Source organism: Conger conger, chromosome 6 (genome assembly GCF_963514075.1).
Source record: "Conger conger chromosome 6, fConCon1.1, whole genome shotgun sequence".
Classification (NCBI taxonomy): domain Eukaryota; kingdom Metazoa; phylum Chordata; class Actinopteri; order Anguilliformes; family Congridae; genus Conger; species Conger conger.
Genome location: NC_083765.1, coordinates 52,817,274 through 52,830,861, shown reverse-complemented (window position 1 = coordinate 52,830,861; position 13,588 = coordinate 52,817,274). Strand labels below are relative to the sequence as shown.

Below are 13,588 nucleotides of genomic sequence, written 5' to 3'. Positions count from 1 at the left end.
ATGGAAGAAACATTTTTTTTGGTCTGTATGTAAGACACACCCGCAGTAGTAGTTATTAACAGGTTCTATTAATAAGCAAAATGAAAGCTGCTCAACAAAAACCTAAATTCTGAATGTGCCAAAACAAAATGTAGAATCCGGAAGAGCACCTTTGAAGACAGCTGAGGAGGCATGAAATGCCCAGCAGAGGGCGCCTGGACCTCCACAAAACAGCTCGACACAACATTGGTACTTAAATGTTATTTCTTTTCTTCCATCGATCACTGAATGGAACCAACAGGCATTTCTGTGAGGCAGCACATACCCTGAGCGTCCATATGTGGCTCAGTGCCATGAACCTGAAGGACTTATTACCTGCAGACGGTCTTCTCCTGGTCCAGGTGGCTGAGGGAGTTTGCTTTAGGGACAGAACAAGGGACACCGGCAGGCTTGGGGGCCACATCCACGGGCTGGAAAGTAACATGCAGACGTCTTACAAGAACGTTTCTTCACTAAAAACAATGATGGTTTATTTTTTTTAAAGGAACATCAGTTAAGTCTAAGCGATGTAGTAACATACTTAGAAATGCCCATGAATAGCACACTACAGCAAAGACATTAAGGGAATCTATAATCTATTCCCCTGTACCCTTAACCCTTTCAGTTCTAAAAGAGAGCCATATGGCACTCAAGCATAAGTACCATACAAACTATCATAAAATCACAAGAGTGACAGTTGGCACTCTTGACCTCATTCCTTTTCAACCAATCACTAACGGTTCTGAGCCTCTATTAAAACACCACTAACTTCTCAACTTTCTCAATTTTTAAACCTTGTCCTGTTGCAAATTCTTACGTGACGTTGATCGAAGCCAAACCTTGGGATTTGGGTGGACCTACTTCATATTAGGCCTTGGGACTGAGAGGGCTAAAATGACCAACTCTCTTAAACAATCAGTGTGTGTATGTATATGCATGTGTATGTGGGCATGTTTGTACGTACAGTGGTGTGAAAAAGTGTTTGCCCCCTTCCTGATTTCTCTTATTTTTTTATTATTTTTTATTTTTTGCATGTTTGTCACACTTAAATGTTTCAGATCAAACAAATTTAAATATTAGTCAAAGACAACACGAGCAAACACAAAATGCAGTTTTTAAATGAAGGTCTTTATTATTAAGGGAGAAAAAAAAATCCAAACCTACATGGCCCTGTGTGAAAAAGTGATTGCCCCCTAAACCTAATAACTGGTTGGGCCACCCTTAGCAGCAGCAACAACTGCAATCAAGCGTTTGCGATAACTTGCAATGAGTCTCTTACAGCGCTGTGGAGGAATTTTGGCCCACTCATGTTTGCAGAATTGTTGTAATTCAGCCACACTGGAGGGTTTGAGCATGAACCACCTTTTTAAGGTCATGCCACAGCATCACAATAGGATTCAGGTCAGGACTTTGACTAGGACACTCCAAAGTCTTCATTTTGTTTTTCTTCAGCCATTCAGAGGTGGACTTGCTGGTGCGTTTTGGATCATTGTCCTGCTGCAGAACCCAAGTTCATTTCAGCTTGAGGTCACGAACAGATGGCTGGACATTCTCCTTCAGGATTTTTTGGTAGACAGCAGAATTCATGGTTCCATTTATCACAGCAAGTCTTCCAGGTCCTGAAGCAGCAAAACAGCCCCAGACCATCACACTACCACCACCATATTTTACTGTTGGTATGATGTTCTTTTACTGAAATGCGGTGCTACTTTTACGCCAGATGTAATGGGACACACACCTTCCAAAAAGTTCCAACTTTTGTCTCGTCAGACCACAGAGTATTTTCCCAAAAGTCTTCAACATCAAGATGTTTTCTGGCAAAATTGAGACGAGCCTTAATGTTCTTTTTGCTCAGCAGTGGTTTTCATCTTGGAACTCTGCCATGCAGGCCATTTTTGCCCAGTCTCTTTCTTATGGTGGAGTCATGAACACTGACCTTAACTGAGGCAAGTGAGGCCTGCAGTTCTTTGGATGTTGTTGTGGGGTCTTTTGTGACCTCTTGGATGAGTCGTCGCTGTGCTCTTGGGGTAATTTTGGTCGGCCGGCCACTCCTGGGAAGGTTCACCACTGTTCCATGTTTTCGCCATTTGTGGATAATGGCTCTCACTGTGGTTCGCTGGAGTCCCAAAGCTTTAGAAATGGCTTTATAACCTTTTCCAGACTGATAGATCTCAATTACTTTCTTTCTCATTTGTTCCTGAATTTCTTTAGATCTCGGCATGATGTCTAGCTTTTGAGGATCATTTGGTCTACTTCACTTTGTCAGGCAGGTCCTATTTAAGTGATTTCTTGATTGAGAACAGGTGTGGCAGTAATCAGGCCTGGGTGTGGCTAGAGAAATTGAACTCAGGTTTGACAATCACTTTTTCACACAGGGCCATGTAGGTTTGGATTTTTTTTCTCCCTTAATAATAAAAACCTTCATTTCAAAACTGCATTTTGTGTTTACTTGTGTTGTCTTTGACTAATATTTAAATTTGTTTGATGATCTGACATGACTTTGAACTGACAAGTGGTGTGACAAACATGGAAAAAAATAAGAAATCAGGAAGGGGGCAAACACTTTCACACCACTGTACATGTCAGGAGATGCACGTCTATGTGTGTACATGTGTGTGCACGTGTGTGTATGGTACACGTGTGTGTATGGTCCACGTGTGTGTATGGTACATGAGTGTGTATGGTACATGTGTGTGTATGGTACATGTGTGTGCACGGTACGTGTGTGTATGCCTGCAGTCCGGTACGGACTCTAACGCAGTCCCCTACCTCCTTGCCCCGGTCCACAGAGACGGAGCGCTTGTTCTCGAACATCTTGACGCGGGTGAGCACGGACTGTGGCTTCATGGCGGGGTCGTCCTCAGGCTCCCGCGGGGGCAGCGGGGGCAGGGGCTTGGGCGCCACGGTGATGACCTCACCGCTCACGGGAGGGGCGGGCTCCGCTTTGGGAGGGGGCAGGGGGGCGTCAGAGCTGACGGGGGGCTCGTGCTGGCCTGGCTTGTACCCGCGGCCGGGGGGTCCCGGGTTGTAGGGCGACCTCGGCGCGGGGTCGTAGTATTGCTTGGGGGGCTCTGGGGAGTGGGAGGGGTGGGGTTCGGGGTCGTAGCGGGGGCGGGGGTCGTAACCCGTAGAGACGGGCGGCGGGGGCTCGTCGTAACGCACCGGCCCCGGCTTGTAGCCCTTCGCCAGCCGGCCCTCGTAGCCCGGGGGGGGCTCGTCGTAACGGGGCTGAGGGGGGCTGTAGTCGCGCTCGGCTCCGCCCTCGTAGGCCTGCCGCGGGCCGTAGCCCGGGGGGTGCTGGTTCTCCGCGGGCGGGCGGGCCGGCTGGTAGCCCGGGGGGCGGCCGGGGGAGGCCTGCTGGTCGTAGGGGGACCACTGGTCGCCGTAGTGAGGCACGCGGTTCTCGTAGTGCAGGTGCGAGTCGAAGCTGCGGGACTTTGGTTCCAGGTAGCCGCCCCCGTCGTAGCGGTAAGGCGGGCGCTCGTAGTCTCTGTATGGCTGCTCCTCCTGGTACGGGGGCTGGGGATCGTAGGTCAGCGGAGACCCCACGGCGGGCGGGGGCGGCTGCTGCGGCTTCGGCCCCAGTCTCACCGGGTCCTCCATGCCGTAGAGATCCTTCTGGAATATCTGCCAATCCAAAATGAACAAAGTCATGCTCAACTGTTGCAAAAAAGACCAATAAAAAATAAAAATAATAAAAAACTTTAAAGCGAACTTTAAATGCATAAAAATGTAACTTCACAAACAATAACAAAGAATATTAATATACAAGATTGTTAAGAGTCCATCCCTGAACATTTAAGCATAAAGTCTGCAGGAAACCTGGAACAGAAGACACTAAGAGGTAGCTGTTATTCCCAAGTTGTATCAAACACAAATTACACAAAGTTCACAATTACACAAGTGAACAGCAACTACGTAAATGTATTAATGCAGTACTGCAGTACTTACGGTAACATATTTGTTTGAATTTCATCAAATAAAATCATAACAAAACATAAATAAACAAGCACAAGGTAAAAATCGCACAATAAGATGACCAGATAATGTGAAACAGAAACAAAAACAACAAAAAAAAAATCCAACAAAACAAACAAATCATTGGAATTACACATAATTGAGCTGATGCTTTTTTCTGAAAAACTCCTGAAGTTTGAAAAATAGCCTTTCAAATGACTAACACGCTTGACAGATCTAATGGGTTGAAGAGTGCAGCTGGACCTCCGAGGAGCCCAAAAGGCTACAGTTCAAAGTCAGGATGGGTGTAGGGGGGGAGGGGGCCACGTAGGCGGGGCATTGACAAAATTTCCCAAGGTGCTTTCCAACATGCTCCTTTCAAGTCAAATAAATCAATGATCCATTCATTCCGATTCGACTGCTCGACACCCACCACTACTGCGCTAACAAAAGGAGAAAAAAAAAAAAACTAAAGAAGAGGAAAAAGAACAAAAGAAAAAAACAGTAGAGCCATGCAAAAGTAGAAAGCGACAGGGAGAGCGAGCGGGCGGTCCTCCGTGCGTTGGTTCTTTCGTTCGCTCGCTCTCTCACGCCCTCCCGGTGTGCTGTCACTCCCGGCAGCCTCTCAGAAGCACACAGAGGGTGCGGTGGTCATGCAGGAGGGGAGGGGAAAAGAAGCGTGGGGCGGGACAGGCAGGCAGCACCGGGCCGGGCCGGCTGGGGCCACACCGGGCCATCGGCCGGGTCTGGGAGGAGGAGGAGGAGGAGGAAGGGGGGGGGGGGAGGGAGGTGGTGGTGGTGCTGGAGGTGGGCGGCAGCGGGTACCTTTGGTTCAGAATTGGGTGGTCCGGATTGGTGGGGGCGGTGTGTCGGGGGTCGAGCTAGCTCGGGGGCGGGTCTCCTAAGCGAGCCAGCCCTGGGGCTGGATTCGCTCTGGGGAGCAGACGGAGGCTCCTCAGGGCTCATAGCGGCTACATGTACAGAGCGGCCAGGGGCAGCAGGGGGCGCTGTCTCTGCCCAGGGCTGCAGGGGAAGGCAAGGCATGGCAGGAACAGCCTCTGCTTTCTGTGAAGTGGCGTTCAGAAACGTTTAATGCACGCGCTTGGCGGCCGCACACTCTCTACACTTCTGTTTTCCTGCCGTTTCCCCTCCTTTCTTTCGTCTTCTTTCAGTTTCTCATAAAAGCTAACGGGATTCGGCCAGCCGATCGAAGGTACTCTGCTCGCACTTCGATAAGAAATTGGGTCTAAAAGATCAACGTCACGTAAGAATTTGCAACAGGACAAGGTTTCTGTTGTTTTGACTTTGGTCTGATTCCAGTTTAATTCTAGATTACAATACAACGTTTTTTGCTCTTTCTTTTTTAACACATCAAAGGACAAACTTTGGATATCATTGTGACTTCAACCCAGATAAATACATTTACAGCAATATGGTTAACAGTTCCAACATGCACACGATACTTTCCGGTAAGACATCAGTTCGAATTCACAAGTGAAACGACTACGGAGACCACAGGGTTCGCGCACCGTTACAGACAGTTGACAAAGACAAAGCTTTTTCCCCCCCCATCCCCCAAATAACAAGAACTACAAACATCAACATCCAACATTAGACATCAACAGCAAAGGTCAAACAGGTCACAGACTGCTGTGTATGACAGCCAAGCTTACTTTGGGATAATAAATAAATAAATAAATAAATAAATATAATAAATTAATATAAACAAGAGACTTCACGCACACAAACGAGTTATGGCCACAATAGTCTTCCCTTCTTTTTTTTTTCTCCTTTTTTTCCCATTTTCTTACGACGCTATCATTTTTTTTTAGTTTTGTTTTGTTTTCTCCTTCAATAGCGCCTCCAAAACACTCTTCTCACGCACACCACCGCTTCCAAACAACAGGGCAGGCGGACGGCTCTCAGAAACGGTACCTGCTGGGAGGGGGAGCCCTTGAACCCGGCGGGGTCTATCCGGTTGAGCGGGTCGGGCTGCGGTGGCGCGTGCTGGTAGCCGGCGTACCCGGGCGGCTCCTGGACGACGGGCGGGTCCTGGCGCACGGGCTCGGACGAGCGCGTGATGGCGGGCTCGGAGGGCAGGCCCACCTCGTCGTTCAGCGTCTCGTCCAGCTCCTGGTCCGTGTAGGCGCCGCCCTCCGTGTCCGTGTCCTCGTAGTCGGACGTGTGCCGGCTGTCCGTGCTGTACATGGAGTACTCGCTGCCCGGCGCCGACAGGTACGACAGCCGGTCGTCGTGGAGATCCAGGTCGTCGTCGGGGGCGCCGTCCGCCTGAGGGCCAGTTTGGGAGGAAAGAGCGGGAAAAAGTCGGAACAATAGACATTTGAAAAATACAAATATCTCTCTCGAAACTTAAACATAAACAAGGCTTCATATTAGACCAAGATCTTTAAGATAGTCTATCTATATACTATACTTGGAAAAGCACTGGCCTACTGACCCTTCGTTATCTTTTAGTTTCAGGTTTCAGATCGGCAAAATATTCATTTTCTGTTATTGAGGTTAACAGTTCCATGAACTTCCAAATCAAAGTTTGAACACGATTTTATTGGAAAATAAATATCCTTAAAATATTACCATCTCAGTCCGGGCTTAAAGTTTATTTGCAATAAAATGAATAATAATGTAACCTAAAACAACTCAGAAAATGAGAAATTTCACCATGAAAAGTATCTTTTAAAGAGTAGTGGGTTTTTTTCACCTAAGCACCATGCGTCCGATAGAACAACGACCTCTTCAGACTAGATTTGTTTAGCAATGGCAGTAATACAGCGCAAACATTTCCTACATACCATTTGTGAAACAATAATCTGTATTCCACGTGTGCCTTAAGAATATGCAAAGCTATAACTTTTTTTGTCACTTTGTCAATGTTTCACACAGCTCTCCACATCTCACCAAACTGCCAAAAAGACTGACAGCTTGCATTTCTTCAGAGGACTGGTGTACAGCCTAGTGCCTCCATCTCAGAGAAACAAAATGGCAGCTGCTGAAATGGATGTTTTCTTTTTTGCAGCTTTTAAAATGTTCTAAACATTTCACTTTCAGAATCACAGCGTGGTCAAACGTATTTTGGGTGATCATTCTTATGCTGAAGCATTTGAAGAAGATGTACTTCATTGAACCCCGTGGGGGGTCATTTGTCCTCTGCATTTGACCCATCCTAGTGACTTAGGAGCAGTGGTGCAGCCACCGTGCGACACTCACGGAGCAGTGTGGGGTTCAGGGCCTTGCTCCAGGGACCGACAGCTGTGCGGATCTCATCGTGGGGGAATTTACACCAGGGCTTTACCACCAACCTTCCGGGTGCCAGTCATATACCTTAGCCTCCGCGCTACAGGCTGCCCCCAGCTAATATCGAAACCCGATATTAACGAAAGTGATGAATAAACGGGTCGCACTCACCTTGCCCTCTGAAACCCACACCAGCTGGTTCTGCTGCTGCTGGATGGTGTCCTTCAGAGCCCCGTACCAGCCATCGTTCATGTGGTTCAGGTTGATGGTGGCTGGAGGAACAGGGTCAGGGAGCACATTAGCTCTTGTGCGTTTACATAGCACTCGCGGAGCCTTGAGAGTGAAATCACTGTTAAAATATTCAAATAGAGCAGTGTGCTTGGAAGGGCAGCGACAGTTTCCACTTCAATTCAGCTATTTAAGGAAACTGAAATTTCTAAAATGCCTTACTGTTCAGTTTAAATTTAGTTTCTTGTCCTCAATTGACTGAACTGAACTGGTCCTCGCCATTTGCAGACATATTAAGTGTGTAGCCCAGTGCAAGAGCTGTATAAGTGTTTGTATAAGCTACAGCCACAGACTGCAAGTGTATACTAAAGATTTTACTGTTTTCAAGTACAAGTTTGAAACAGCATAGTTTGTAAGGCTATCAGAAAACTAAAATTAATAATTGGTTGGATGAAAAATCAGCACGCAGACCGGCCCCCCAGGAAGGGAGTTGTGCAGCCCAATTGTAAAAGAAAAACAAAGTCAGGGGGACTGCCCCAGTACAGACCACCCCAATACTGTACTGACTGCCCTGGTACTGTACTGACTCCCCGGTACTGACTGCCCTGGTACTGACTGGTGAAGAGGTACTGACTCCCCTCCCCGGTACTGACTGGTGAAGAGGTACTGACTGCCCTTCCCGGTACTGACTGGTGAAGAGGTACTGACTCCCCTCCCCGGTACTGACTGGTGAAGAGGTACTGACTGCCCTGGTACTGACTGGTGAAGAGGTACTGACTCCCCTCCCCGGTACTGACTGGTGAAGAGGTACTGACTGCCCTGGTACTGACTGGTGAAGAGGTACTGACTGCCCTGGTACTGACTGGTGAAGAGGTACTGACTGCCCTGGTACTGACTGGTGAAGAGGTACTGACTGCCCTGGTACTGACTGGTGAAGAGGTACTGACTGCCCTGGTACTGACTGGTGAAGAGGTGGTGGTTGATCTTCCTCAGCTTGACGGCGCGCTCGTAGAGTTTGCGGGCGCTCTTGCGGGACTCGGGGCACAGGCGGGTCCTCATGTGCTTCACCCCCTGCTTGGTGTCGGGGTTCAGGAACACCACGATGGGGTACCACTGGGCGTAGTTCAGCCGGTCCACCGCGTTGGGGGTTATGTCCAACACGGCATGTTTATCCTTTAAAAAAACATCAATTCTAATTCAGAACTGCTTAATGGTCTCATCAAATTTGCTATTATTGGTTTATTATGGGTAACACTCATGGGAGTTAGGGTGCATGGGTACAGAGACAGGTAGGTAACAGTAATAGGAGTTAGGGTGCATGGCTACAGAGACAGATAGGAAAGAGTAATAGGAGTTAGGGTGCATGGATACAGAGACAGATAGGTAACAGTAATAGGAGTTAGGGTGCATGGCTACACAGACAGATGGGTCACAGTAATAGAGTTAGGGTGCATGGGTACAGAGACAGGTAGGTAACAGTAATAGGAGTTAGGGTGCATGGCTACACAGACAGATAGGTAACAGTAATAGGAGTTAGGGTGCATGGATACAGAGACAGATGGGTAACAGTAATAGAGTTAGGGTGCATGGCTACAGAGACAGATAGGTAACAGTAATAGGAGTTAGGGTGCATGGATACAGAGACAGATGGGTAACAGTAATAGAGTTAGGGTGCATGGCTACAGAGACAGATAGGTAACAGTAATAGGAGTTAGGGTGCATGGATACAGAGACAGATGGGTCACAGTAATAGAGTTAGGGTGCATGGCTACAGAGACAGATAGGTAACAGTAATAGGAGTTAGGGTGCATGGGTACAGAGACAGGTAGGTAACAGTAATAGGAGTTAGGGTGCATGGCTACACAGACAGATAGGTAACAGTAATAGGAGTTAGGGTGCATGGCTACAGAGACAGATAGGTCACAGTAATAGAGTTAGGGTGCATGGCTACAGAGACAGATGGGTCACAGTAATAGAGTTAGGGTGCATGGGTACAGAGACAGATGGATAACAGTAAGAGAGTTAGGGTGCATGGCTACAGAGACAGATGGGTCACAGTAATAGAGTTAGGGTGCATGGGTACAGAGACAGCTAGGTAACAGTAATGGGCTGGGGGGTATATGGGGCAGACCGTCTTGCTCACCCGGTCAATGATCTGCTTGATGGTGTGGAGACGGATGATTCCGGAGCCACGCTGGTCAGACCCAGCGTCTCTGGGTTCGCTTTCTTCATGGGGACGGGGTAAGAAACACACAATCACTTTTCACCCAGTGTAACGGCACATATAAGTGTTTTGCCATCTTCATTGGGACTATCAATAATGTTTTAATTTTCTTTTAGCCTTCATGCCAAACCATGGCAACTGACAGAAATGACCGTATATATTTTTTCACGGTGCCCTCGAAGCCGTAGCTCCGTAGCTGTGCCAGAGTTTGCTATAAGCCCGAGTCTGACAGAAGTGACTGTTCACGCTTGACTTTGAAGAATGAGTGGGCAGTGACCTCAGCACATCAAAGGCACACCCCCCCCCGCCACAGGAAGGCGGGAGTGCAATTTACAGTCACCAACTGCTCTCTTTGAAACTCATTTCGAAAGAACTCCCGCAGAAAGTGGGTCTGATTAATCCCCGCCTTCACCACCGGGATAAGGGCCAAGATAGCAGCCTTCCAACACAGCAACCGCCACCTTTCCACCAAAAGCTAGGCCAGCCCGTTTCAAGGGCAAAACAGGCAGAAAATTACCCAACATGAGCAGATACATATAAACCTATTACTCTCTACAATGGACAGAGCCTTGGTCAGAGATTTGTGTTTCTGTGTGTCATGGTTCTAGCCTGGTTTGTTTGTGTCATGGTTTTAGCCTGGTTTCTGTGTGTCATGGTTCCAGCCTGGTTTCTGTGTGTCATGGTTCTAGCCTGGTTTGTGTCATGGTTCTAGCCTGGTTGTGTGTGTGATGATTCCAGCCTGGTTTTTGTGCATGTCATGATTTTAGCCTGGTTTGTTTGTGTCATGGTTTTAGCCTGGTTGGTGTGTGACATGGTTCTAGCCTGGTTTCTGTGTGGGATGATTCTAGCCTGGTTTCTGTTTTTGTCATGGTTCTAGCCTGGTTTGTTTGTGTGATGGTTTTAGCCTGGTTGGTGTGTGTCATGGTCCTAGCCTGGTTTGTGTGTGTCATGGTTCTAGCTTGGTTTCTGTGCGTGATGATTCTAGCCGGGTTTTTGTTTGTGATGATTCTAGCCTGGTTTCTGTTTTTGTCATGGTTTTAGCCTGGTTTGTTTGTGTCATGGTTTTAGCCTGGTTGGTGTGTGACATGGTTCTAGCCTGGTTTCTGTGTGGGATGATTCTAGCCTGGTTTCTGTGTGGGATGATTCTAGCCTGGTTTCTGTTTTTGTCATGGTTCTAGCCTGGTTTGTTTGTGTGATGGTTTTAGCCTGGTTGGTGTGTGTCATGGTCCTAGCCTGGTTTGTGTGTGTCATGGTTCTAGCTTGGTTTCTGTGCGTGATGATTCTAGCCGGGTTTTTGTTTGTGATGATTCTAGCCTGGTTTCTGTTTTTGTCATGGTTTTAGCCTGGTTTGTTTGTGTCATGGTTTTAGCCTGGTTGGTGTGTGACATGGTTCTAGCCTGGTTTCTGTGTGGGATGATTCTAGCCTGGTTTCTGTTTTTGTCATGGTTTTAGCCTGGTTTGTTTGTGTCATGGTTTTAGCCTGGTTGGTGTGTGTCATGGTCCTAGCCTGGTTTGTGTGTGTGTCATGGTCCTAGCCTGGTTTCTGTGTCATGGTCCTAGCCTGGTTTCTGTGTCATGGTCCTAGCCGGGTTTCTGTGTCATGGTCCTAGCCGGGTTTCTGTGTCATGGTCCTAGCCGGGTTTCTGTGTCATGGTCCTAGCCGGGTTTCTGTGTCATGGTCCTAGCCTGGTTTCTGTGTCATGGTCCTAGCCGGGTTTCTGTGTCATGGTCCTAGCCGGGTTTCTGTGTCATGGTCCTAGCCTGGTTTGTTTGTGTCATGGTTTTAGCCTGGTTTGTGTGTCATGGTCCTAGCCTGGCTGTGTGTGATGATCCCCAGCCCCTTCAGACCGGAGCACTGCAGAGAGAGTAGTCGTGGTGAATGGTACTCACTTGCCAGCTCAAACACGTCCGGCTCCTCCCTGGCCAGCTTCTCCCGCCCCACGTCTGCGATGGGCCCAAAGATCACCACCGGCCTCAGGAACCCCGCTGAGACAACAGACAAAAAACCATTCATCACGCACTGTGCACACACACTCACGCACCACTGACAACACGCGTACACACACGTACACAGCACTCACACACACGTACACTCACGTACACACACACACATACTCACACTCTCGCACCACTCACATGCACGTACACACATGTACATGTACACATACACAAATGTACAACTGATTCTTTGTGAATTGAAGCTTATTCAACCTGTTCGGTAGTTTGTTCTAATGACCTTGACATAAAAGCATCAGATAATAAATTGTAATGTAATGTCACACACACACATGGTGAGGTAAACACAGACACACACACACACACACACACACACGGTGAGGTAAAAGCACCACACAGCACAGGCCTGCACTGTACTGACCCTCCCTCAGCACCACTCTCTCGTAGGCGGGGAACTTGGTCTGGACGGGCTGGGCCGACAGGTCCTCCCGGCTCTTCCTCAGGTTCCTCTTGGAGCTCCGCAGGCCCCGGAACCTCCAGAAGTCCGCACGGTCGCCCCCCGCCGTTTTGGGGAGGGTGTACTGCACGCTGGACAGCTGCTCCGCCCTGGGAGAGGGGAGGGGCCGTCAGAATGGAGAGCAGAGAGACCATTTACCATCTCCTTTCAAGATCTCTGAAGTCCCTGCTTATTACATTAGTTACAATAGTGTACTGCATATGAATCTCACATAGCCAAAGACTGGCTCTCAGCACTTTAAGTATTTACTATGTGAGAAAATGCGCCCCCTAGTACCATGTCCCCTTAGTGCAAGAGAAATAACACCCTTCTGGTTTATTCAATCAATGTCTAGATGAACTCCAAGTCCTGCGGGCCACAGTGTCTGCAGGTATTTGCTCCTGCCGTGTCCTACACCACCTGATTTCACCAATTATTTTACCTGCTTGGTTCAGATAATAAGCTAATTAGTGAAATCAGGTACCGCACGGTTGAACCAAAATGCCAGCAGACGCTGTAGCCTGCAGAACTTGGGAGTTGAGTAACGCTGGTCTAGATGCTAGCATTTCATTGGAAAGCTAAAGGAAGCTCTCTGAGGAATTTAACCAAGTCACTCCTTCAAATATGACTGTGTCGCGTTCGTCAGAAAGAGGAGGGGGTGAGCGTCACATTGGTTCATGGTGCGTTTCTCATCGCAGGGCTCATGGCTCATCTCCCACTTCACCTACAAGAGGCAGTGCCTCTCCCTCTCCATTCGCAATAAGGCCAGTGGCCCATTTGAGCAGATGCGTGAGGGAGCCAGCTTACATTAATGATGTTCATATCTCCCCCGTGGGAGCCATGCCAAAAAACCCCAGTGTCGGCTGAGCGCTAAACGACTGTGGCAGTTTTCCACGACGCTCAACCACCCCAATCTACTTACAGCAACAATGGGTAAATAATTCATATAACAATTCATTATTACTCCCACAACACTGTTGTCAAATACTTGGCATAATAAATGTGAAAAACAGCTTCCTTCTTTATCCGATCCATAGCAGCGATCGCACAACGAAAAGAGGCTGCCATGTTCAGCTTTTCCGACTACCTCGGTAACACTCATATACAGCGTAAGCAAAACTCCGCGTTCTCACGCCGCGTTCTCACGCCGCGTTCTCACGCCGCGTTCTCACTCCGCGTTCTCACTCCGCGTTCTCACGCCGCGTTCTCACGCCGCGTTCTCACTCCGCGTTCTCACTCCGCGTTCTCACGCCGCGTTCTCACGCCGCGTTCTCACTCCGCGTTCTCACGCCGCGTTCTCACGCCGCGTTCTCACGCCGCGTTCTCACGCCGCGTTCTCACTCCGCGTTCTCACTCCGCGTTCTCACGCCGCGTTCTCACGCCGCGTTCTCACTCCGCGTTCTCACTCCGCGTTCTCACTCCGCGTTCTCACGCCGCGTTCTCACTCCGCGTTCTCA

General features: G+C 48.6%; 1 protein-coding gene across 7 annotated transcripts in view; it reads right to left on the bottom strand.

Moving 5' to 3' along the window:
- Positions 1–13,588, bottom strand: part of tjp1a (tight junction protein 1a) — a 114,618-nt gene that overhangs the window by 10,612 nt on the left and 90,418 nt on the right. For 3 of the 7 annotated variants that reach the window (XM_061244421.1, XM_061244416.1, XM_061244417.1), the window contains 9 exons: positions 12,057–12,241; positions 11,570–11,665; positions 9,599–9,681; positions 8,418–8,628; positions 7,399–7,499; positions 5,911–6,264; positions 4,801–5,040; positions 2,788–3,645; positions 355–449 (listed from right to left, as the gene is read on the bottom strand). In XM_061244421.1, coding sequence (XP_061100405.1) covers positions 355–449; positions 2,788–3,645; positions 4,801–5,040; positions 5,911–6,264; positions 7,399–7,499; positions 8,418–8,628; positions 9,599–9,681; positions 11,570–11,665; positions 12,057–12,241 — 2,223 coding nt within the window. The remainder of the gene's footprint in view (positions 1–354; positions 450–2,787; positions 3,646–4,800; positions 5,041–5,910; positions 6,265–7,398; positions 7,500–8,417; positions 8,629–9,598; positions 9,682–11,569; positions 11,666–12,056; positions 12,242–13,588) is intronic. The other 4 variants (XM_061244420.1, XM_061244419.1, XM_061244422.1 and 1 more) reach the window with 2 other exon arrangements.